This window comes from Buteo buteo, chromosome 24 (assembly GCF_964188355.1).
Source record: "Buteo buteo chromosome 24, bButBut1.hap1.1, whole genome shotgun sequence".
Taxonomy (NCBI): Eukaryota; Metazoa; Chordata; class Aves; order Accipitriformes; family Accipitridae; genus Buteo; species Buteo buteo.
In genome coordinates, this window is record NC_134194.1 from 10,706,846 (window position 1) to 10,732,704 (window position 25,859).

The 25,859-nt window shown below is 46.9% G+C and overlaps 1 protein-coding gene across 6 annotated transcripts; it reads right to left on the bottom strand.

The window, feature by feature from the left end:
• Positions 1-412: 412 nt before the first annotated feature.
• BRD8 (bromodomain containing 8) lies at positions 413-25,809 on the bottom strand. Of its 6 annotated transcripts, XM_075056342.1 has the most exons (26): positions 25,735-25,809; positions 25,305-25,401; positions 24,564-24,633; positions 23,498-23,547; positions 22,253-22,375; positions 22,032-22,112; positions 21,499-21,563; positions 20,752-20,888; positions 18,701-18,845; positions 17,310-17,519; positions 16,610-16,890; positions 15,653-16,108; positions 15,202-15,295; positions 14,947-14,993; positions 14,368-14,582; positions 13,966-14,058; positions 13,697-13,765; positions 12,789-12,966; positions 12,021-12,125; positions 11,132-11,176; positions 5,310-5,594; positions 4,705-4,908; positions 3,225-3,370; positions 2,398-2,484; positions 1,892-1,960; positions 413-917 (listed from the first exon to the last, which is right to left on the bottom strand). In XM_075056342.1, exons 1-26 carry the CDS (start codon positions 25,751-25,753, stop codon positions 683-685), a joined length of 3,606 nt encoding a protein of 1,201 aa, XP_074912443.1. In that variant the 5' UTR covers positions 25,754-25,809; the 3' UTR covers positions 413-682. The 6 variants fall into 6 exon arrangements, 5 of the variants coding, with proteins under 5 accessions (XP_074912443.1, XP_074912439.1, XP_074912441.1 ...); XR_012654234.1 differs by lacking the exons at positions 413-917; positions 1,892-1,960; positions 2,398-2,484; ... (1 more) ...; positions 4,705-4,908; positions 5,310-5,594 and adding exons at positions 9,537-9,981; positions 10,356-10,532; positions 20,103-20,318; XM_075056338.1 differs by lacking the exons at positions 413-917; positions 1,892-1,960; positions 2,398-2,484; ... (1 more) ...; positions 4,705-4,908; positions 5,310-5,594 and adding exons at positions 9,537-9,981; positions 20,103-20,318.
• Positions 25,810-25,859: the final 50 nt, after the last annotated feature.

Here is a 25,859-nt window from a genome sequence, read left to right on the forward strand (position 1 = left end):
CCGCCCCTTTCCCGCGGCCTCCGGGCCTCCTGCCGCGGCTCCCCCGCAGCCCCAGGCCCTGCGGCTCCCTCCCCGCCGCCCTCCGCCCCGGGCCGGGGTGTCAAACACGCGGAGACAAGCTTTCAACACGGGCCTTTACTGGGGTGCGGCCGGCGCTGGCCTCCTCGGCGGGCGGAGGCCGCAGCACCGCGGGGCCCCGCCGCCCTCGGGGCCTGAGGCGACACCGGGGGGAAGCGCTCAAGCCAGCCCGAAGCCCGGCCCAGCGACGCCGCAGACGTGCACGGAAGGCACGGGACAGCAGAGCTCTCCTGCAGCGCCCTGGGTGAACAGCCAGCAACCTTCACGGGGCTGGGCCCCGATTCATCCCAACTGGTCACAAAGATGGTTTTCTCTCCTCCCCCCCCCCCCCCCCCCTTTTTTTTTTTTCATCTCAGGGAACCTTTTCTCACTGCAGGGCTATGCTGCTGCTCTTCCCGGGGGAAGAAAGGAGGTTTCCCTTCTGGTGCCCCTCCTAGAAACAGTTTTGTTCCTTATCCCATCAACCTGGCAGGCACCACTGCGGGATAACTAGGTCTGCCGCAGGCCACAGCGGCAGTGTCAGCACGTCCCCTGAGCCCCAGCAAACCTCTTGAGCCACTGAGACAACACTGCTCCAAAAGAAACAGGCCTCAGACGTGGCTTATTACCTTCTCCCCCACCCCAGCCTGTCCCTTGAACACAGGAGGGCTTCACACAACATCTGCAGCTCCTCTAAGACCTCTCGCTGCATCTCCATGGCCATGCGGTAGACGTGGTGGTTGAAGCTGTTGTACATCATGGCATTCTGGAACATGAGCATGAGGTCACGCTGGAACTGGATCATGGACTGAATGTGTCCCTTTGACAGTCTTCTCTTTATGCTGGTTAAATCCATTGGTCTACAAAAGATAGACAGAAGGAAAATTGAATTGCAGCCCAGCGCCAGGCATTCTTCAGGCTCTGCGTGAACGTGCTTATTGTCGTTTCAGCGTGGCCCTGAAAGCGCAGCTATTTTCAATCACTTTTATTGCTCAGGACAAAGAGGAGGAGTGAGAAATGTTTTTCTTCTAAGTCAGACAAGTTAAGTTTAGCCAATGCGACACTTGCTATCCAATCAACTTGGCAGGTCATTAGCAGTCACCTCTAAAAAAAATTTGATGTTGAGCTCCAGAGAAGGCAAGCAGAGCGATTCTACTAATTAGTCTTCATGAAGTCAGTCTGGATCTTTGTGGAGAAAGAAAAGTGACTAAAATAGGTATCTATTAAAACCCCTTAAAATCGAATGGTGCCACTAGCAAAAATAGCAGTACTGGTACGGGGAACATGATGGAGAATAAATATTACTTCCTTTATTTTGACAGAATGAGAAAATGAATGGCTGCAGAGACGACAACTGTGACCAGAATAGAATATGATTCAGCTCTGAAAAATGCCCTTAATCTCTCCGGGAAATATTCTTATGACCCACTTCTCCACTGAGAGTAAAATAGCTGGGGAGCAAACAGTGGATGAGGAGAGGGTATCAATCGAGGCACACGCTTCCAGCATGGGGATAACAGACTGCTGCACTGCAGAAGCTAAATCCCCTGCTCGGGCAGGGCTTACAGCTGCAGGGACTGTGCCTGGAGTAAATCAGCCATGCAATGCTGGCAAAGGGCAGGCACAATTCCTATCAGCACCAGAGTCAGTGCAAGCTTCCAGGTTCTAATCACCTGGAAGGGAGTTTTATTAAAAGACATCAGTGGGAGATGCTGGTGACAGCCAGACTCTGGAAAAGGAGGAAGGAAACTGTTCCCACTGGCTCTCTGGAAACCAGAGAAGGCAGAAAAAAACAAGAGAAATCAACTACTGAGCACTTCCTCCACAAACTCACCTCTTCACCACATCCCTGTATCCAGGGGCTTGTTTCTCTGACACTGCTTTCAGGAATGGACCACTGTATCTACAGGGACAAGCACAAAGAATGACCTCTGTCCACCTCTCCACCAAAGACAGCATTGCAACACGGACCAGTGCTTGCCCTTCCCCGCTTGCCGTGAGTGCCACAGCTGATTAGCAACAGCCAGTATTTGGTGGCTGGCATGACTAGGCATGGGAGGAGGCTGAGCCCCTCACTGAAGCTGGCTGTGCCAGCTGTGTAGGAAGGAACATTTGGGCTCTGCCACATTAGGCAGAGGAAATAAATATGCAGTGTTCTCTCTAGCTTTGCAGCATGCAGCTGTTCTTGCTGCAAGGAGAGCCAGAAGCAAAGCTATGGAGAGACAAGCCAGCCTGCGGTGGCTGTCATGGAAGGGAGGACAAGGCCTGGTGACACAGGAGCTGGAACTCAGGGCAATGTGTTCAGCAGCCATGTCAATCGAACCCTTTGACCCCACATACCTGTGACTGGCTATCATCTTCCAGATGGACAATAGAGTTCTTTTGAAGAGCAAACGCTGCAGGGGGTTATCCCAGCTCAGCTGCACCCTGTGGAGGGAATATATTGCCACATCATCACACTCCAGACAAAGTAGGAGGTGGCAATTCTGCTAGCACCCACCACATCCAGGTGGATGAAGCGCAGAGATCCTTCGCTGTAGCTACGCAAAGCCTCTCAGGGTGAGATGGTGGAAGTGTTCTGCATCTGAATGCACAACTAAACATCCAGAATGCAGGAAGACCTGGCCAATAGGTAGAAATAAGAGCTGAGCTGAGCAGCTTTAAAAGGGCAGGATCAAACTGGATAGAAAAGCTCATGCTACTCTGAAGTTTAGAACTTTACTGAGATGTTTTTTATTGTTTCCCATCCCCAAAAAACAGTTTTCCTTTGAAAGGCAGCCCAGGTGATCACACATATGGCAGAGCCTGCATGTGACTGACATGCCTGCACCTGCCTAAAGGGGGCTGATATGCCTCTTTTAGGAGCTGTATTGGACATTGCCTGACAAAGCACGATGCCCAGCTCACACAAGGCCTAGCTGCCCTAAGGAAACATGTATTTTCCATTTAATCTCTTATTTAATCTCTACTCCTCTCACTTCAGCTTAGGATCAATGCCCAAAAATGCTGGCAGTTCCACAGAGATAGCACAAGTTACCTCTTTCCTTCCTGTTCTTAGCTGTCTCACCTTCCTAGAGGTGACCTGTGCCATACACTTGTTCTCATGTGAGATAAGGGAAACAACTCTGTTCTGCTGTGCCCGCAAGCGAGCAGAATGAACTACTTACAGCTGCGTGTTAGCAGGACTTGTGGAGTCCAGCACAGGGGCTGCAGAGGTGCTATCACTATCATCTTGATCCTGGGCCTGATTACTCATCTCCTGTGGATGCGGCTCACCTAAAGTTTGCTCTCCAGGTGCCTCTTGAGTGTTGTCCTGAAGAGCAGAGAGGAAAAGGGAGATATGACTAAAATAGCAGCCTATCACCTGAATTCTTTATCTAGAAGGCAGCCTGCTGTACATCCCCTTACTGCACCCAGTCTCAGCTGGGAGCCAGCTCACTCTTTGTTATTCTGGAGGATGATGTTTGACTTTATTCAGGCCTTCACTGTGCTGCCCAGCACTCCAGTAACAGCTGAGTCTCATCTCTTGGATCATAACCACCTCTGGCTAACACAAACATTGTGGACCTGACCGGTGCCCGGTGTTGTGTCCGTCTGCTTTTCTGGGAAGAGTCATGTATGTAGAGAGGGCAGGCAGGAGCTGAGGTAAGACTGCCTCAGGATTGTTAAAGCTGAAGACACAGATTACAGGATCCCCTAGAGTGCAACAAAGTTGTTTCCTCACAAACTCCCACATGAATATGACAGAGAATAGACTCAGCCAGGAAGGAGAGCAGTGCTGTTGATGTAGTGATTTGCCAATATAATTTAGAGTGACAGGCACAGGGAGAGAGGCTCTTTGGAGTGCATAAGTGGGATTATGTGCAAAGGCACCTGAGAATTCCTCAACAGGAGATCTGAAGCATGGAACAGACTCCTCAGGAAGAAAGAAAGTGGACACTGTGCTGTGTTTGGCTTTGACCACTGGAAGAATGCAAGGGAACTGCTAGGAATAACATTGTCCTGGCTGAGCAGGTGAAATGTGAGAACCCTGAAAGTTATTTTGGTCTCTGGTGTCTAAGTTTGCAAGGGAACAAATGTGAGTGTGGAAAAATGACACTGTTCTTCCACTGCTATGTTACCTGTCCCAGCAACACCTCGCAGGCTGGTGGGAGCCCACAGCCCCCCTAGACACAGGGCTGATGCAAATCCAGGCTAGACAGTGCCTGCTTGCAAGACATGACAGTCTCCAGGGGCAGATGGTTATTGCTATCACAGCCACGTGGGCCTGAAACCAGCCAAGCTGTGTGCTGCATAACATACCAATTAGAACAAGGCAAGTATTCCAGTCTTGCCTTAAACCTGAGAGCAGACTGCCAGCTCTCATGAGTCACCTTTATACTGCCAAGGAGCAATTCCTCCAACTCACATCTAAGGGTTTTATCTGTAACAAGCTTCCTGTTCATAAAGATACATATCTATACATAAAAAACATCCTTCCCCTCATACACTTCTTTTGCATCCCCCTCCCTGCTGTCTCCTCCTCTGTGTCCCTGTCTCCCCACTCGGAACCTGGGACTTCCCCATTTCTTCTAGAGCTGATTTCCTTCACTGTCTCTTGTCTCTCATCCAGGACCAGAGGCTCTCTTAGGACCACCTCTCCCCTACCTCTCTTCCCACGAAGTGTTCTTTCTCATCTTCTGCCAGCATGTGTAGTTGACTTTCCTCTGCTCCTGAGACTGCTGTTCCTGTGGTCTTTTCCTGGCACCTCACATCTTCCCTATCACCCTGCTTCCCAGAGCCACAATAATCCCACTGAGTCTGTGATGACTCTGTGCTGCTAATGCGGAGAGGTTCCATCATCTGGGTTATCTGCAACACAGAGATTTATTGCTTCAAATTGTGAAGGCAAAAGGAAGAAGAAATAAGAGCACAGATGCTATTTTTGTTTTCACTCACGAACGCCTTTCCATTTTTAGGAATCCTTGCAAAAATTTCTGATGAAGCCCTGTGTTACTATTAACAGTGTCAGTTCACTGACATCTCTGTGCTTTAGGGTGAGCTGTGTTTTGGCAAAGCAGCTCCCTGGTTGCGGTGCCAGCTTTAAATGGGAGGAAGGGCAAGGCTTGGGACAGGGAGCAAGTGAACACAGGACATCTGCTCCTCCCCCAGACTGTTTCTATATGTAGGGATGGTGGAGGCCCTGAAAACCCTCATGTTTCAGGAGGGCCTGAACTATGCCGCCCACTTTCCTGTCATCCAAACAGCCCTACCTCTGAGAAGAATTGGAGAAGACTGTCATCTTCACATGGCCTCTCTGCCTTTTGGTAGTCTTCACTATCATCCTCCCAGAGAGGTTCACTGAACTCCAGCTCATGGTCTGCCTCTCGGCCGCTCTCCTCTAGCTTCCCCATGGCCACCTCTTCAGTACTCCTCCAGCTCCCCACGTCCAGATCCAAGCTTGAATCCCAGCTGAGAAGAGACTGGAAGTCACTGTTCTTCTCTGACTCGCTGGGAGACTCCGTCTCAGACTCCCACCATACCCAGGCATGGCCCATCTGCAAACAAACATAAAGAGACAGCAATTTTTTTGTACCCTGATCCAGAACTACAAAGCCCAGCTCATTTCCTGACATACTTAAAGAGCCAAAGCATGGGAAGGACTCTGTGAGGTGAGCAGCCTACACCTGAGCCCACACTTGACAGCATGTGGCAGGGCTGTAGCTCTGCAACACAAACTGACATTTCAGAGCAACTGAATTTCAGGTTTTCCGGTGCTTTTGCTGTGCTCTCCCTCTGGGTTGGTGGGTTACTCTGCTCAGGAGATGCTGAGCTGGTTAAGAGCATGAGGCTTTGGTGGATGCTAGATGTTTAAGGTGCCGAAGGCAGCCAGCAGCAAGCTCAAACTAAGTCATGCCGGGGCTCCTGAGCTGCTGACAGTTGTGAACAACTAGTGACTCCAATGACAACTCACTGAAATTCCCTTTGCCGCCCCTTGGGAGCTTTTTACACTGGAAATAACTTATTACAAACACTACAGACTCTTTGTTTTGAAAGTGGCAGATGTGATTTAGCTGGATGGTGATATCTTGTGTACCTGAGCCAGAAGAATTATAACAACGCACAGTCACACACTGACAGGGGACAGTTCTACACATTTCATAAAATAAAAGTTAGTATTCTCTTAAGAAGGAAGAATCCATTCATTTAATCTCTGTTCATTAGTCCATGCCTAAGTATCTTCTACTGCACGAGTCCACTATGATTTCTCTAAGTCTGGGGAATTGCTTGCAGCGTCACAGTAATGACAGTAAATGGCTGTTAGAAAAATCTGTATCTTGCCACTGAACTCAGCTGCCTGGATGCTGTACCTATGGAGAATTCTATGCATTAATTAGCAGTGTCTTCAGAGTTTTCAGTTAATTATATACAACCTTATTTTTTGAGAATTTTGAACAAGCACATTTCTGACTTCCTTTTGCATTCTTAGGACTGCTAGCACATCTACAAATAAAGCTTATGGTGCGTACCTGGGAGAAATAAGGAATCCATTGGGTTTGGGATGAGAAAACTTGTTTGTTTATTTTATGAACTTACAAGCATAGGTAGGATCTGAAAGGCTGTCCTTCTGAAACCTCTTTCAAAGTTAACTTCAGCAGAAGCAGATAAAATTTGATGAGGTAAGAGATAACATTACCTGCTCCCAGCTTCCAGCTGAAAGAGTTGGGCAAACTGTGATTTCATCTGAAGAGTAACCCCATGCCTAAAGCAATTTCCTGCACCATCAGCAGAGCTGGCTGCACATACAGAACCAGCCACCACAGCTCAGCTGAACAGAAAAGCCTTAGCCTAAGGTAATCCAATCACTTGTGATCATCTTTCTGTACTCCAGTTGAGAGGATAAGCATTTTAAAATCAAGAAGCCTAGGGAACTTGGGCATAAGCATCGATTAGAAAGATCTTCCTTCAGCCTTATGTTCAGTTTTACTAAATCTTGGAAGACTCAAGATGCCAGAGAGTGGAACAGCAGCATTAGTGCAAGACAAGCAGGACGGGTGAAAAAATTACAGACTGCTTAGTTCCATACCAATTCTGTACAAAAAATAAGGGACAAAAAGATACAGACTTCAACTTTTAATTAAGAACTGCCTGACAGTTCTTAATTATGTTGGCTACATAAGTCACCAGCAAGGAATCATTATCAAATTGGAAAGTTTTAGTTCGCTTTGCAGAGATCAGACACTGTGCAACCCTCACCGATATGAGAAAAAGCTGTTAGAAATAAAAAAGATGGCCCTTAAAAGGAACTTATATGTCAAAACAAGAAAAATGATAAAAGCCTGAATTCTAGTAAATGAAATGTAGAACCCACAAAAAAAGTAGGCAAAAAAAAAAAGGAAAAAAATTGAAGAACAATTTGCTAAAGACATAAAAGCAAGTAACAACAACAAACCTCATCAAAAACATCAGAAGCAGAGAGCTGCCAGATGATTGGGGGGATGACGCATCATCAGTGCCAAACATCTCAACGGAAAACAGGGCCAGTTGGAAAAACCAAATTAATCATCATTATCAGCAGTTGCCCTAGAGGAGATCACACGAGACTTTCTCTTTGGATGGGTCTGAGAGACTGTTTCCAATTAAAATGTCAATAGGGGAGGTTTTAGGACAATTTGAAGGAGGGAGTAAACCTTAGAACCACTTGGAATGCACTCGTGAGTCCTAAAGAAGCTTAAATAGAATATGACCAAACCTATGCTGTGTAACCTGTCAGTTAAATTAGCCACAGCACCAGAGAAACAGAAAGATGCAATTGTTGTTATCTGTCTGTAAAAGGGTGGATGTTAGGAGGTGCAGCACATTAAGCCTGAGCTCTGCACTAGACAGATTAGAACAAAGTATTAGGAAGAACGGAATTAAGAGTCAGAGCATGAGATGATGAATTGGGAAGAGGCAACGGGGCTCTGTGGAGAAAAGTTTTATCTCAGATTTTTAAAGATCTTAAACATGACTAAAGGCTATTAAAATGTCATGGGATAAGAGAAAAGGCTTTTTGATGGAAAAATACCTGGTTAAGAGAAGAAAGCAAGGGTAGGAATGAACAGCAATGCTGTCCATAATGAAAGCAAGTTACTAGTGGGCGTGATAAAAGTCCTCCCACGTGCTGCAACTTCTATTTTTCAACATAAAGATGGGGCAGAGTTGTTACAGAAGAGACAGAGCCAGAGTCTTGTCAGAGGCCAACAGTGAAAGGAGAGGAGGCAGTGATGACACACTGCCCTGAAGGAAATTCAGACTGGACATAAGGCAAATGTTTACCCCATGAGGGTGCGTAAGCACTGAAACAAGTTGTCCAGAGGGGTTAGGGAATCTCCCTTCTTGGGAGATTTTCAAAACTTGACTAGACAAGGCTCCAAGCAACCTTGAGCTACCTCTGAAGCTGGCCCTGCTTTGAGCAGCAGGTTGGACTAGATAAATGCTCAGAGGTCCCTTCCAACTTAAATTATTTCATAAAATACCAGAAACCAAAAGAAACCCCTAACTTTTTGTGCTATGAACTTAACAACCTGTAATCTCTGGAAACTGAGGCCATAAAAATTCAAATCAGAAATTCATTCCCAATTTCAGTAGTGAACGAAAATTAACCAGTAAGCAAATCAAACGATTCTACATTTCTAGCATCAAAGGTAGAGTGACTTTCGCTGGAAATATACCTGCGCCAAACACATGACTCGGCACAGCAGGCACAACCAATTTCAACACAAAACTTGTGAAAATCAAGCTAAGGTAACAATCCCTCTGGTCTGAATTGCAATGACTCAGTTTCCTGCAACTTGTGTGTCAGAAAGTTGCACCTGGTACATGCTGCACAAGGAAGCGCAGACCACTCCCAGCTGCTGCAAGCATCAGGAAGGACAATGTTTTGGTTTTTTTTCCCCTGGAAGGTCATGGGGGCAGAAAATACGCAAGTTTCATCTCACGGGTCATATGAGCAGAAAATAAGGTGACTTGAAAATTGTCAGAGAGAACTTAAATCTCAGTTAAGCACTCATGTTGCTGAGGAAAAGAACCGTAATTTCCACAGTAAACAGTTCACAAGCTCCGATGTGTTACCAGGTACTGGCATGCCTACAGCTGCTGGAATCACAGATTTTCACTCTGACTAGCATACCCTTTATAAATCTCTGGGGAAAGAATGTAAGGTACATTCCAATACATTGGTCTCTTAAGGAAAGCTCCAACAAGAGTGTAGTATTTAACTTCTCATGGTCAGATCTATTTCATCACAACAGTGCCATATTCTCGCACGCTCAAGCAGGGAATCTTCCCCTCCATCCAAGCACTATGCAACACTCCCACGATTAATGGTTTGTCTCTAATGTCAAAGCTCTGCCATGCTTGTGTGCTGAACTGATAACTGGAAGACAGTTGTGGTTGCAGATATTCAAGACAGATATGCACGCTTGTACAAAAACAGGGTTCCTCACTGCAGAGCTGTGATGCTCAGTACACTGCACACTGTACACTGGATTTGTTCCCAGACTTTAATATACATACACATTTACACATCACTAGTAAAAATCTGTACACTTCACATTACAGTACATACGAGCCACCAGTTGCTAGCTAACACCAGAACACTGATGAAGCCCAAGACGACTGCCCTAAAACAGGCAGGGGGGCTACTCTTCCCCTCTGGGGAAGTTTCTTTGGGTTACACATTCCGACGAGACACCGCTTTCCAGGGGGGCAAGTGAAGAAGGTGGACCAGGTCCCAGAAATGGACCTGCAGCTTTTCTTCCTCCTCCAACAGCTGTTAACAGCATCTTGTTTGCACTCCAGCTCTGGATGCCAGGTGCTAGGATTTTCTGTCTGCCTGCAGCATCACTTCTTCATCTTCATGTCTGCCTCGATGGCACACCGACGCCCTCTGGTGCCTCCGTCCTAGTCACAAGGCAAACAAAAAGATAAGTGTTATGCAACCCCAAACACACACCACTTCCTCCAGCACTCGGGGAGGTAAGGAATTGTGTATCTGGTAACAACATTTCATGCCTTCCAAACAGGAGAAAGGGAAACTGTCCTAAGAAGGCCTAGGGAGGCCTGCCTGCAGACCTACCTAAAATTCACTCTGGACACAGCACAGGTCCTGGGATTTGCAGCATCTCTGTGCACTGCTGGCAGCCAGGGCAGAGAGAGGCAACAAGGCTCTCACCCAGACAGATGCTTTTGGAGCCCGTACAGTACAGGCTTTCTCCTAAGTGGCAGATTCTAGCTTGGCTCTTAAGATGGGGAGAGGAAACTGCTGACTAACCTACCTTATCAGCTGCTGATCCCTACGGGAAGTGCTCCTCCAGTTGAGTGACCCTGGCACTAGCTCCCTAGTTTCTCCGCACAGCTCCTTTCCATGAGTAGAAGGCGAGCTGAGAGCATCCTTTGATCCGCTGCCCTCTCCCTCTGGCTGACATGCTGACTCTCCCGGAGTACTCCTCTGTCTTTAGATATATGCGAGAGAAAAAAACAACTCTCCATCTTCCTCCCCTCTCTCCTCCCCACAACTCAGAGACTTGGGGTTTCCCAGAGGGAATATTTTTCCAAACACTTCCAGATCACCACAGGCACAGAGCAAGATATTTCTGCAGAGTATCTTATTTGCTTTCTGGACCATGAATGATAAAGGAGCACACAGCTGAGTCCTTACTTCCCCAAGACCTTTTGTACTGTCTTGAACATGCGGAAGGGGCGGCTGTATAAGCATGAGAGATGTAGGAACTACAGTACTGCACCACTTGGTCTGTCTTCCCACTTACATGGAAAGAAAGCAGGAGAGAAGTTGTGGAAAAAAGCAAAGGCAGATGACAAAACGAGAACAGTTGGAACCAGAAGAGAAGACTGAAGCCCCTCCCACTCACCCACGCTGAGAATAAGGGACTGAGATGTTTCTTCTCTAATGATCATGGTTGTACAGCCCCTAAGTTAAACACACAACGCTGCAGTGCTAAGGATGCTGTGACAGTGCAGTGATCACCCAGACAAAGAGCAGAGCACATTGCCAGCAGTACTGCAGTACCTGCTGGAGGCTTTCAATACTTACAAAGAGAGAGAGAAGGAAGGCAGGAGAGCCCATTGGGACACTGTCCTGTTAAAAGGCCAAACAGAAGGACTTATCAGATATGGAAATGCACACACCACATAGAAGCACTGAGTCCACAAACGAGCATAGAGAAACATGTGCCCCACTCCCCTTCCCGCATGGCATCAGTCTTATGCAGCAGGAACATAAAAACGGACAAAAGAGGGATACTGCGAGAGTCAGAATGCTAGGAAAGGGATATTCCATCCTCAGCCATGGCAAGGCCTGGTTTACCAAACAATTTTTGCGCTGTGCAGTTGCCACTAGAACTAAGCAGGCAGTCCTTGCTGTCACAATGTCATGTGCACCAGCTGAGTGCACTTGAGATCACTTGATCAAGTTTGGATGTGTCTTTACAGAAGAAAAAAACCAAACAAACCTACACTGCTATTAGTTTAGACCAGTGTGTAAGTCAAAGGTTCTATGGTGTGTTTTACACAGCAAACCAGACTGGAGTCATTCCCTGGTTCTAAAAATCTGACTACGAAGTGAAGGACACAGCAGAGGCTAGTCTTCCAATGCTCTACACCTTCACCTTCCTGCCATATCATGCCTCTTCCAATACTCTGTTCATTTCCCTACGGTTTTCATCACCTGTTTTTAATAACAGGGAATAGAACTATTGGGATTACACAAAAAACTCATGAGCCCTGCCTCTGGAATGATGTACAGCTCCAGAGCTGAAATCTAATCAATGGACACATTTAAAGAAAAATTTGTTCACATGAAGATACTGGGGCCATTGTAATCTCAAAAAACATTCTGCCTCTTTGGTATGGGAACTTCATACAGTATCTTGGGATTCTTCAAAATGTACCAAGTGCCCTTCCACAGGGTGCAGTGTTCTCACCTTCTCTGAAGCATCTTGCTTGCGAGTGGAGTCTCGCCCACGCAGGCTCTTTGCACTGATCCCTGATTCCGATGTTTGCATGATCAGCTGTGTGGCCAGAAATTGCTGCAAGAAAACCACACTCTGTTAAGATCCTCAGGCAAAACAAGCTCCGTCAGTGCGTGTCAGTTAACTATCACAAACCACAGGGTGGGAATGATTGGGTCAGAGGCAGTTTCAGTTCCTTGTCTGCTGCTCAGAATAAGTTCCCCCATTTACCTCAGAAGCCACAAGTCCTGAGGAACTATAAAACCCCAGTTCAAACTCTGTTAGCCCTGCCAGTTGGGACATTCTACTTCACAAGAAATTTGAAATGGCATATATTCACAGGACAGAGTTTCATGTGCACTTTATACCAGTGTAAACCAGCATAGCCACCAAAAAGAGCAATCGCGTTCCCTGTCATTCACCATTCTTGTTGCTTGTTTCTGTTCCTGAACCACACCCTGCTTCTTGCTGGCCTAAGCATTTCCCTGAAGGAAATTAGATTTGAAATTGGTCTGGGCTGAACTTAGAAAACATTTTGCTGCATTAGTTTTAACTTATCCACAACTTAGTTGATCACAAACACCTGAGCTAGTAGCACAAGAGAGATGTGGGGACAGATGGGACTACTTCATTCAAGGACACTGTGAGTGAAACCTGTGGTCTTACATCCAGAAGTCTTTCCCATACCTATGGGCCAAGGCAGATGCTCTGTCCTGTACTGGCCTCAGCTCAATACTTTACCTGGATCTGCTCCAGGACATCTCGCTGCATCTCCACAGCCATGTGGTATACATCATGGTCAGAGCTGTTGTACATAACTGCATTTTGAAACATCAGCATAATATCACGCTGGAACTCAGCTGTGGTTCGTATCAGCCCATTCTCAATGTTCTTTTTGATGGTAGATAAATCCATTGGCCTATGAAAGAAACACAGTCAAAATAGCAACAGAAATATTTAACTCTTTCCCTGCTCTTTTGCAAACAGCCCTGGGTCTGTAACATGTGTAGTTAGACCACCGATTTAATTTAGCCAAATACGTTCTCCCCCACACAGGCTGTGTTCCTGACTACCAAGGCCTCAGTTCAGAAGCCACAAGCTGTCCAGCAGTCACCATGAATGGTAACAATGGCGTGAGAGATGCCTCAGGAGAGACATTTACCTTCTTCAGGCATCACTGAAGGAGACACTGAGGAGCTAGACCTGCAGCCACTGAACTGTTTAGGAGAGATTCTGGGGGACTAGCAGGGGATTCTGATAATTCTTCCAGAATATCCACTATCTGGGACAGTAAAAAATGCTGATTAAAGAAGATAGGTCTTTGGAATTTCAAAGACTAAATCCTACCCTTGGATAGAAACTGGGAGAAGCAGATCAGTCACATACCACTTTAGTGATAAAAAATGTTCTATGTAAGTCAGTGTACTTCATTGAAAGACAGGCTGTGTAAAGACACATATCTGTTACTGAAGATGACCCTTTTCCGGGTGAAACCTGCTTCTGACTGAATCACGCCAGAAAAAAAAAAAATCATTTTCCAAGTCTTGCAGTCCACATGGCAGCCAAAAACTACATTGTTCCTGCCAGAACCCCCTACACAAATATGCAAATATACAGAGTTCTAATGACAGAAGACTGCTGAGACTCACCTCTGCACAATACTGTGGTAGCCTGGTGCTATATCGTCAGTTACAGGCTGTAGGAAGACATTGGCATACCTGTAGAGAGAAGGAGTCCACTTAGTGTCCTGTCCTTGCTGGCAAATTTGTTTCATGCTCTCATCTTTATTTGTCTGCTACCACTAACAATGATTCATCATCTCCTGGTATCAAGGCAGATGAGCCTCTGTGATGGGAGAGTGGAGACTTGTCTAGGATTAGTCACTTCTTTCTGCCAGTTCTCAAGACATCAAACTCACCTGTGATTAGCTGCTGCTCTCCAAACTAGCATGATAGCTTTCTTCCAGATCTTCTGGGCCTGTATTGCTTCCTGGTCCTCACTGCACACTGAGCTGGGAAGAAAAGAACAGGACGTCCTTCAGGAGTCTGCATACTGCCCTGGAGCAGAAACCTTATGGTTTATTTTCCCTTTGACGTGCCCACGCTAATCCATGCCAAAGACAAAAAGAAAAAAATGGGACCTGGTAGTATTATGGCACTGTCTGCACACCTGCACTTGTAAGCAAGGAGAACCAGACAAATCAACAAATTCCCCCTTCAGACCCACTCAGTCAGCAAAACAGAAATTAGAATCCTATGCTCCCACCACAAAATAGCCTGGGATTTGTACCTGTGTGCCTGAGAGCTTCACTGATACTCACAACTGTGAGGAGGCTGGGCTGCTGGGGATGGAGTCGGCTAGCGTGTGAGACTGTAAAGGTGCATTATGGACACTGAAGCCATCATCGCTCTCACTCACGGGGGGTTCGTTATCCATCTCTGATAGATATCCCTCACCCTGATCTTCTTCTTTGGGTTCCTCCAAACTGGCAGCCTCACTGGCACCATCCTCATCATCCTCTTCACCCTGCCCATCCTGAAACACAGAGTTCATGAGTCTGCACAGCCAGCTACAGCAGCAACTCAGAGCCTCCAAAGCAACTATGGTTCAGCAAGCAAAGTAATTTTCTTGCTATGCTGCTGACAACTGTACAGGCACTTTCACAAAATCCTAGTCACTCTATCTTGCCCTGCCTCCCCTGCAGACACAGAAACACACATACACACACAGCTTTATACTGCCTGAGGCAATCTCCCCTTTAGCTCCAACTGCAGACTGCCCACTTCTCAGTGCAGAAAGCTGAATGCAAGCTTTGTTTTTCAGCAGATGGGAGCCAGGAAGCAGCAGCAGTGAGATGTTACTAATAAACTCAAGATGACTAAAACCAATTGAGAATTACCTTCATCTGACTTCTAAACAGGGCTTGGGCCTCCTCCTTCATTGACTCTGTGAAAGAGAAAAGCAGAAAGGTTGATTCTCCAAAGCAGTCTTTCCTACAAAAGCTCCTGCACCAATGCCTACTGTCCTGCAGTAATTACCACTGTTCCTACATGTATCTTTTCTCCCTCCTCCCCAAAAAACCTGAACCAGATCACTGACAACTATCCAGCTAATAATGTTGCATGTAAAAGATTTCCTAGCTGAATTAAGTTACCTGACAGCTCAAATTTGTGCTGAACATCAGCCTGTGAGGAGTCTTCACTCACATTTGGGACTTGTGGAGGGGATGAATCATCATCAGGTGGGGTCTGGAGGGAAGAGAAATGCACAAATCTAGATGTTTGTGTCAGCTTACTTCAGTGAAGGTGTGGGCACATCTCACTCACCCTAACCTAACTCAAGGCAATGAAGTTCACTGAGCACCTTCCCAACAGCAATTCTGCACATGGGCGGGGGGAGATACACAAAGGTACTGCCTAAAGCAGAGAGCTTCTCTGCAGATCGAACCGATCAGCAGCATGACTCCCCAGAAAACAGTCAGTCACATTCACTGAAGGATCACCTTCAACCCAGCAGTCATCCTTCCTCTAAACTTCTCTCCTACCTGCCACAACTGCTCCTTTCTTTCCCCACACCAGTTCCAGACAGCCTCTCTGCTCACATACCTCTGTCTTGACTGTATTGTGCACTGCGTCTTCTCCCTTGGCTGATTCTATCTCAATTTCAGAAGTCTCCCCCACTGCTACAGCTGCTCTTTGATCCTCTTCTATCTCTTGATTTCTAAGCTCTGGTGTTTCCGTCACTCTTGCAGTTGTTGGTATGGCTTCCTCGGGGCCCAGCTGATTCTGCTCCTGCTCTGCAGGTTCTGTCTTTATTTCTGATCCCAGCTCGCCAATGCCCATTAGGTCTCGAATTCCCTTTGCCTCTGGCTCCTCACACTCCAGTCTCTCCTGCTTCACAGTCACAGACACCTGGGGTATCTGGGCCTGTTTCTCGTGCTCCTGACGAATTGAGTGTTCCCATGGGCCAGGCAGGGTCTGAGGGTCATCAGTATCTTCGCAGAAAGAAGACAGAGCAGCTTCAACAACTGCTGCATCCAGGACTTCAGGGTGGTCGTCTACCTTTATTGCCAAAACAAACACACAGCAGTGCAGGCCAAGGTCAGAAAGAGGGATTAAAAAAAAGTTCATGTTATTTGGTAATGAGACAATTGTGGAAAACCAGGTGTACTGGGTTTACAAAGTTGCCATTCGCAGCCAGACTCGTATCACTCCCTGCGGAGTCTCCCGTGGAGGTTCAGTTTCAGAAATATAGCACTCCTGGAAAGTATGCTGCAAGCAGCGCTCGTCTGTCTGCCAGAGATGTGACCCAAACCCTACCCAACATGAGGAAGAAAGAGATTTCTTTCTGCACTCTGAAGAGAAGCACCAGGCTAAACGTGGCAGACTAGCAGCAGTGGTGTCATAGGGTCATTGATCTGGACAACGATGGTGAGAATGTGCATTTTGGAATAGTTATTTCTTGCTTGTTTAAACTAACTAAATTGGTGAACAGTAATCACTTGAGATTAACTTAACTGGATGTGGAGCAAAAGGCACTGGCACTCTGCTTTGCCCGTTTACCTTGTCCTCAATGATGGCTATAATATTTCCAACAGTATCGAAGTCCAGCTCTTCCCCTGTATAGGACACTGCAATATCCATTTTCTCAGCCAAATCCAGGTCTTCTTTCCCATCCATGCAGTGATCTTTGGAAGACCCTGCAGTGCTGCCAGCTCCAGAACCCAGGCACTCTTTCTTGATGGAATCAATGATCATGGATATTTCACTGCTGTCCATGGACACTGTCACGGTATGGGAATCAGACACTGCCTCCATGGAAACACAGGCTTCTGGCTGGCTCACTGCACAAGGATGAGAGTAACAATCAGAGACCAATCTGGAGAAGTCAAGTCCATGTAAACAAATACTGCAGTCGATAAGACCAAGCACCAACTGCAAGTATCCCAGGTCCACCCACAACAGCGTGGCTTAGAAAAATAAAAGACAAATACAGGTTTGCTTTCCCACAGTAGAGACAAAGTGAGATTCCAGCCCTTGAACCACAATCTAGCAACATACCATTAGTATCCCCACCCCCACCCAGCAAATCCTTTTTAAAACCATCTGTTTACTCCAGAACCCAGCTGTAACCATCCTTTCATCAAGGATGGTGAGTCTGAGGTGATAAAAGGCCAGCTGAGAGCTCGTTGGGTGATGATCCCAATGGAATTTCTGTTTTCCAGCAGTGCATGACCTACGAGTGCGTAGTTCAGGAACGCACCTGTGGCTACGCTTTCTGGAGCTGCAGCTGGTGGCACAACGGATGGTGCTGACAGCGTGGGCATCATGACAATGGTTGCCTGGGACACAGGCTCTACTGGGGGTGGCAGGAGCTTAGCTGGAGGTTCGCTGGCAACAGCGGAGAAGGAAGCAAGAGGTGAGGTGAACTGTGCAGGACCAGCTTCTAAAAGCCGGGAAAGCGTAGGAGCACCTAACAGAGAGTAGAAGGGAAAAGCACATGAGCAAGCAGCCACCACTGAAGTCCACAAAGCCACCACTGGCCTCTTCACTGTCTGGTGGCTTCTTCTGGGAAAAGACACTGAGGTACCTATAAACAGTCCCAAAAGCTATACAGAGAACCCGCACCAAAAATGCACGACTCCTTTGTGTGTGCAGTCTGAGACAGAATCATGCAGACTATGGGACACTGTGTTCAATGAAAGGGCTGGACAGGTTAGGCCACACATGCAGAGAGATGCCCTTCCAAAGGTTCATCCCAATACAAGTATGGGAAATCTGAAAAACAGTGCTGAGAGAGCCACACAAGGTAAGCCAAGACAAACAGTCATCACAGGAGCTGGAAGGGAGCAGAGGGGATGTCTTTGGAGGTCTTTCCTGGAGAATCCCTCTTATATCAAAGGTTGCCACTCATCTTAGCTGTAAGTTCCAGTCTGAATTTACTGAACTGTCTGGACCAAATTAACAGGTCTTAAAGAATAAATGTGGATAAGGAAAGTGAGATTATTCATATGGAATTATACATGAATGAATGGCATAAATCCTCAGTTGCAATGTGATTAAACCACTGGTTAGTATGAGCTGAGAAGAAACTTCACCTTAGGCAGGTTGTTCTGAAAAGGCCCAATGCAAAGAGTCTTGAACTGTCCCTCTCACCCCCCACTCTGTGGAACTTATTCTGGAGCTCACAGTCCAGTGTGGTCTGGACTATACTTAGACCTCTAAGCTAAAGCAGAGGTAAGACACACGAGTTCTCCAGATTCACAGGGAGCTGCAGTTTGACACACTGGGAACCAGGTACTAGACCATTTTTTTCCCCAACTCCCTGTCAACCAACCTTTCTTTCTACACTGAAATGACTGGTATTAGCCAGTGTCAAGAGCAGAAAACTAGACTGCAAAGACCAGGATCGAATCAAGTCTAACTGTTTCAGTCATTTTAGATCCAGGCACTCTTTTTTTCTGTAAGTATTACAGTCGTCTTAAAAAAAAGTAGGGGTGAGAGGGACGGGGGTACAGAAATAGGAATACAACTCATAAAGAAGCCCCCAAACCAGCCAGGCTAGATGTCCTTCATTTCTCTCCAAAGAGAATTCATAGAACAGTCTGAAGGCACACCTGAAGGGAGAACTGTACAGGGAGAGTCCCGAGTTACCTGAAGCAGCAGGAGATGCAGGGACAGCACCAGGTGCCGACTGCATTTCCCCACTGTGCAGCACTGGAAGGACGCTTCCTACCTCCAGCAGGACTCCTGAGCTGTTCATGTGACCAGAAGCCACTGCCATTTCATTTTCACCGACCTGCCAAAGGAGGACACAACTAAGTTCCTGGAGGTATCATCACATCAGTGATTCTCTGCCAGACATGCACCTCCATGAATACGTTCATCATTTACTGTCTCAGCATTTCCTCTGCACTTTCTGTCCAGTCTAGTCACTGCCTGAGGGCCCTTATGCAAGTGAACATGACAGTCTGAAACTAGTTCTTCAGCTACAATACAGCTGCAGTGCCACTTTCCTTGAAGTTAGGCCAAATATAGCATTTGCTCTACCTTAGTTCCTCTGTTCAAGGACCTCACAATCCTTTACAGATAACAGTCTCTCTACCCCCCGAGATGGCATGGAATTATCCCTTATTTTGAAGCACCAAGATGGAAAGTAACTCTACCAAGGTCACACAGTAAACCTCTGATGGACCTTGAAGCAGATGTAAAACAGTCCTGTCGATACAAAGAGAACCCAGTCTTCCACAGCCACTACCTTTCCTTGCTCCACCCTACATTACATTGCACCCTGCAAACACAGAACCCATGGAACACTGACCCAAGCTAACAAATAGAGAAGACCCCAAATGTGACTATTAAAAAAAGAAAGTCAACAGCAACACACTTATTCCATCACACAAACACTAACACAGGGAATCCGTGCCACGGGCAGGCTGATGGCTGCTATTTTCAGACTGGGCTCTGAACAGTGCCAGCAATGGTCGCCCTCTTAAGACTTCCAGAGTCACTAACACCAGAACTGAGTTGCCACCACAGTGATTTTAATAACTGTCTACAATTAGGAGAAAACTGAAGCACTTCAATACTGGTCATAAACCCCATTAAAGGACTCCCCACTCCTATGCTAAGACCCGTTACAAATATTGAAACTCAACTTCCTGCCAAGATGTAAAGAAGAATCGTGAGCCTAAAGTAGAAATCATCAAGAACACCTCCATGCACACTGATTGGGATGATGCTGACTAACATGCTCCCTCCCCCAAGGAGAACAATTTCCTCTAGCAGAGCCTGCAACTCCAACTCCTTGCGACTGAGGGGAGATAGCCAGTCCTATGTGCTGAATGATCCCCACAGTCCTGCACCCACAGTACTGCTGGGAAAGGGTCCCACCTCTGTGGCTCACAGGGGTACTTATCTCTCTCAGATATCGCTTCTGTTGGGACTCTCACAAAAACTACGTTTTTAAAAAGCCTTTGCAGTTCCCCCTTTTTCAGTGGGAGAGTCTGGAGCAAATTGTTTATGTGCTTGCATATATGAGCAGAGAGCTCCATACCAGCCTGGGGCTTGTGGGCAGGAGACTGCCCTTCTTCAGCAGCTCTGAGAGCAGAGGGGAAGGAGGCGGAGTTGCTTTTTGTCCTAGCATCTTTTTCTGGGGTGAATCATCAGTGACTGGGGTCATGGGGGCATCCAGGGGAGCAGAGCCTGGAGGGGTGTCAGGGATTCCAATGAAGGAGGCAACTGGGGTGCTGGGCAATGTCCCTGGAGTGACCTGAGAAAGAGAAAAACCACACTGTTCAAAGCCACACTCCACCACACGGACTAGCCCCACTTGCTCCTTCCCCCAAGAGCATTGATCCAGCACACCACAGACACCTACTCCATTCACTCACTACACCTACTCCAGGCATATGCTTTCACCCTTTCCCTGCCCTGTACTGCCATTTCCCAGGCACACACAGAAGACTGCCTGCCAACCCACTGATGCCCCTACATAGCCTCTGATCCAGGCACCTGATCATCACAGACATGGAAGAGGACATGTATCTCGAGCAGCACTGTACATCAGCCACACTACAGCACTACCACAGCTAGAAGTCTGCAAAACAAGGCAAGGTCTTCTCCCCAGGCTTCTGCTCCATGATGGACGCAGAGCCCCATGTCCCAGGCTGGTCTTTCCCTCTTACCATGGGAAACATCCTTACCCCTGGACTGGCCTCATCCACAGCAGGCTGAGACAGATCTCCCAGAGCATAGTCTCCTCCTGGAGAGGTTGAGCCTGCAGGGGAGCGAACCATCACACCCGTTAATCGTCGTGGTGGGTTCTTAATGGCCTGACGAGCTGGAAGAGAACAGAAAAAAAAGTGAGATTCCATGACTCCATCTTGGACAGTCCCTGAGAGTTACCTCTGACTTTACCTAAAGAACCCCAAGTAAACAATGTATATTGTAGGCATTTCTCGCACCACACTAGGCCCAGTTCACAAATAATACTAGCATTGGGTAATGTGCTTTTAATTTCAGATTTCCATAGCAGTTGGGTATTCACCACCTCCCACCACTGACAGGTTAGTTCACTGAATTGCCCCAGGAATTATAAATGAATTAAACGGTCAGAACAAATCTAACTTCTTTTTATCTTCAGACAATAGCAAAACTAGAAGGAAAACTAAAGGGGTGAAGCGTGACATTCTAACAGAGAGCTCCTTGCTAATTCTGCTTCCTCTTAGATATACCTTCTCTACAGAGTTTGTTCCCTTCTCAGAAGTGTCTGCATTTTGCCCTGTTACAAATACAGTGCTGGAAAAAGAACATAATCTTTCCTTCCAACTCCTAGGGTTGTGGAATTCCTCCTGAACAGGTCTTAACAAGACTTAAATATTTCCCAAATGTTCTTATGAACATATGCATCTCTCTCTGAGGAGGAGTAAGGAAGCCCATTTCCAGCTTACCCTGATAAGCAGCATCTGTAGCCTTCCTCTTGACTTCTGCCTCCTCCTCCTCCATTTTTTTCTTTCTGTGTACAGAACCAAAACCTACTGTCACACAGTGTTCCACTTCCCCTTAGCTCCTCCTCTGCAATCAGCTTACTGACCCCCAACCCATTATCTCCAGACAGCAATGACCTGCCTCTGCAGACTCAGGCTCAAGTCCTCTGACAAGGGAAGCAGAGTCAGAAGCCAGTCAAAGAATGACACATTTGGCAGGAAGTTTCACTTCCAGATGATTATCAAAATGGAGGAGGCAAGCATGATGCTGCAAGCCATCACCGAGCTCTTCACTGAGAAACTCCAAAAGATGTTCCACACAAGCTGGTAGCCCCCAATCTAAACTAAGTCCACCCTCAGAGGCCAAAGCATCTGCCCAGCTGCCCTGTTTCTCTTAACCCAATGTACATAGTGCAAGAGGTGTCTGACAAACACACAGCGTCAGGCAACTACAATCTCAGAAGAAAGCATAACATGGAAATAATTAAATAACCCACATCATAATCTCATTGCACAGCTCCTCCAGTCTGTTATCCATGTGTCCGGCCTGGATCAGCTCTGCATCCTTCTTGAGTTGCCTGTAATCAGAAAATCTTCTTACTTACCACTGAACAATACACCCTAAGCAGCATTTTCCCCCCAAGTACCATCCCACTTAGGCCACTTTTTCAAGACAGGGCTCTCAGGTGCACCACAGCTTAATGCCTCTGCCACATACCTGTATTTCTCCTGTGTTTCTTTAATCATTTTCTTCAACTCCTCAACTCGTTCTGCAGTCAGTTTCCGCACAATAACATCTTCCACGGTTTCCACAACTTCCCCCTTCTCACCACGTTTTCTCCTATAGAATAAGAGAAAAGCAAAAACAGTTCAGACATGAAGCACAGAAAATCCCTGTTCTCCTTTCAAAAACGGCTCCTGTCTGTCATTCCTGACACAAACATGCACAAAAAAAAAAAAAAAAAAAAAAAATCAACCTCCTCTTCCAATTTCTCTTAAATGACATTGGACAGCACAATGTTAAAAAAATTTATGCTGAAAAGTTTATCTAATTGTTAAATGCGTCCAGTGTTAAAGACTTCAGAAACAGATCAAAGATGCAATCCCACTGCAAATTCTCAACCTGAAAAAAAATCATTCAGCTTCAGAGAAGAGTCTTACTACCCATGAAGAAACATCTATTTTTTTTCCTCAGTAACTCTACTAAGCCCTTTGTCTTTGCAAGTCTAGTGCTGAGATCATTCAGCACTATCACACACAAATACTGCTTTTAAACATCCTGCCTTTAATTTAATTTGATGTGAAGTCTCAAAACAAAATGCCTGGATTTAGGAGTGAGAAATATCTGAGACCACAAAGCTGTAGTGATAGCATTGGTAAGAAAACTGTAAGAAGCCACTGCAAAATAGAGACAAACACAAAACGTTTCCCCTTCTCACTCTTGCTGTCTTTTCTACCCCTACTCTGAATGATAATTTTATGTGTAAAGCTTCTGATCAGTAAGACTAATAGGCAGTGTTTTATTCCAGCCAAATAAATGTTTCTTTTTGCTGCATTAAGTCCCCAAATGCACACTGCAACTCCTACAAATGGAGCTGTGGCAAAGAGGTCCCAATTACCCTGCCATGTATTCTAACGACAGTAGGGGCATATGGAAGACACTAACAAGTACACCGTGACCAGTTTTAGAACCATGTAATACTGAAATAATTTGATCTTATGAAAAAAGGAGACAAGATAATGAGATATGGGAAGCATGTTCTAAGAAATACCTTAGGCTTGCCAATCTCCCCCATCTGCCATACCCTGATCCCACTGTCCACCCACGCCAGCTATCACAACTGAATTTCCTCATTCCTGTACACTCGTTTTGGGAGAAGCACCATCAAGTCCTTTGCTGCAAGAACTGACAAGTCCACCCAAAATTGTTGCAGACTGCACTTGCTTCAGACTTTGTACTCACTTAGGGGTCTCCGTAGTCTCCAAGAGCTCTGAATACTGAGATGCACAGTGCTAAGAAGAAACAAAAAAAGTCAGAGGACACCAAGAGTCGGCATCAGCAAATGCCTATCAACAAAGCCTACAGGGCACTTACTCCTACTTTTTCAGAGGTCTAACGCTTTATGAACATATCTGACCAGTCTTCTCCAGAGTTTGCCCCATGGCAATAATTTAGTGTAGTGCAAAGTGAGGAAGCATATTCACTCTTTTACTGTAGCACTGCCCAGGCTGATCTCCAAAACAAAGCTAAAGAACACTCCCAACTAACAATTTAGAAATCAAAGCAAGCAATCACGATTACAAAAACTGTAGCCATAACATTTCTGTCTGTGAACATGAACCAAAAATATTTCAATGGAGAAAACATAACATTGTATCAAGGCCAGTTTCATAGCTTAACAGAAACAGTAAGCAACATAAAACTCCCAACTTCTCCTCCCTTGATTCTCTTCATCTCTCTGTTCCTTATACAGCAAAAATCCCAGGTGCTTGCCCAAACAGCAGGACACACCAAAATACATGGGTATCCACAAATTCCTGGGGAAAGGAATTCCACAGCTCTATTACAAGCCTGGTGAAGAACAATGTCTTTAGGTTTGCTCTGAACCTGCCTCCTGTTAGTCTTACTTAATAGACTCTAAATCTTGTACTGGACGAAGCACAAAATTAATCCTTATTCATCCTCAACTTCATGCCACTTCTGATTATACAGACATCTGTTGTATCTCCCGTTATTCATCTCTTTTTTATGCTGAAGTGTTCTACCTTACTTAGCCATCTGTTACAAGGAAGTTGTTTCATGTCTTTGATCATCCTTGTCTTTTCCTTAACCTTAGCCAACTGTACTGTAAGCTCAAATTTAATTTCAGAAACCGAAAAAAGTATTTAATCTGACTTATACAAAGCTGATTTTTTAAAATTAATTTTGCTCTCTTTTTTAAAAACAAGGAACACATTGTCTTAGGCAGCTATCTTACATATCCCACGCAGAACCCATTTTTTCCAAGACTCAAATGTCAGTATCTTACCTTCTGGGAAAACCAGTCAGGTGGGCGTCCTGGCTCTGCAAAAGGTTTGATAGCTCTGCTGACTGAGACCCTACAGGAGAGAAATGGCAAGTCACCGTCAACTTACTTTCTTCCCCAACCAACATGCAGAGAAAAGAAACTGACCTGTCTTGACGTTCATCACTGAATAGCCCCCATAAACACAATGAACTTGTCAGTGAGTTGTTATGTTTGGGCATTATTGAAGTACAGCCCGTGGACTCAAAAATACTTGCCTACTCCCAAATAACAGCTTCCTTCCCTTGCTTTGAAAAGCAAGTTTCTAGCTTCTGATGACACCATTACATTTCCACAGAAACTTTGGTGAGGGGGGAAAAAGGCAGCAAAACAGAGCTGCAAGTGCAGAAGCAACGCACAGGAGTCCGTTACCAAATATCCTCCTTGACCACAACTCACCTCTTCCAATCTACGTTGGAATAAGGTTACTCTTTGTTCTGATTAACACACTCCTGCTTTCACACAGTAGTTATGAAAGAAGCAAAAAGATTGTCAAGGTACACGTCTAATACTTCCATCTTTAACGGCCCAACTTTGTTTTGAGCAGAAAGTACGTAGAAAGCAGAAGTGTTTACGACTAGCCGTTGCACAACAAACCGGCACGGTGAAAAGTCACGCACCAGCACCGCACACAACCCGTGCTCTGCCCCGGGACTCCAGTGCCCGTGCAGCGGACATGACCCTCGCTGCGCCCCGCTCCCTTACCAGTTCTGGTCCCCGCTCCGCATGACGGACGAGGCCAGGCAGAGCTTCTCGCGGATGGACCATGGCTCCGTGGGACCAGCGCTCAGCAGCTTGTGCTCTGCCGGGAGAGGGGAAGGAGTGCAGGGACCCGACAGCCCGCCGCGCACCCCCGGGGACCCCATGCCTGGAACCCCGCCCCCGACCGCTGGCCCCGCCCCCGCGGCGCTGGCCCCGCCCCCACCGCCTCAGCCATAGCCCCACCCCTCCCTCGGGCCGTTGGCCCCGCCCCCCTCGCGCCGCCGTCGCCCCGCCTCCTCCCTCCGGAGCCGCTCGATTCTCCTCAGGCCGTTCCCTCGCCCCCTTCCCGCCCCAGCCCCGCTGCCGCGGGCCGCCGCCGCTCCCTCTCCGCCGCCCCCCCGCCGCCGCCTCTCCCGACAGGCCCCGCACTCACTGCCCGTCCCCGCCGCCATCTTCCCCGCCCGGCCCGAGGGAGGCAGGGCGGAGCCGCGCGCAAAGCCCGCCGGGAGGCGCGCGCGCGCGCCCCTAAGCCATCCCCGGGCGCGCGGGCGGCCGAGC

Bases quoted from the DNA above. Each gene is read 5' to 3' on its own strand.
- BRD8 (XM_075056342.1), bottom strand. The intron at 20,889-21,498 runs GTAAGCTGGAAA...GTTCTCTTCCAG, and splicing joins TACAGATGCTGCTTATCAGG to CTCGTCAGGCCATTAAGAAC. The intron at 1,961-2,397 runs GTATGTGGGGTC...TTGTCCCTGTAG, and splicing joins AAGATGATAGCCAGTCACAG to ATACAGTGGTCCATTCCTGA.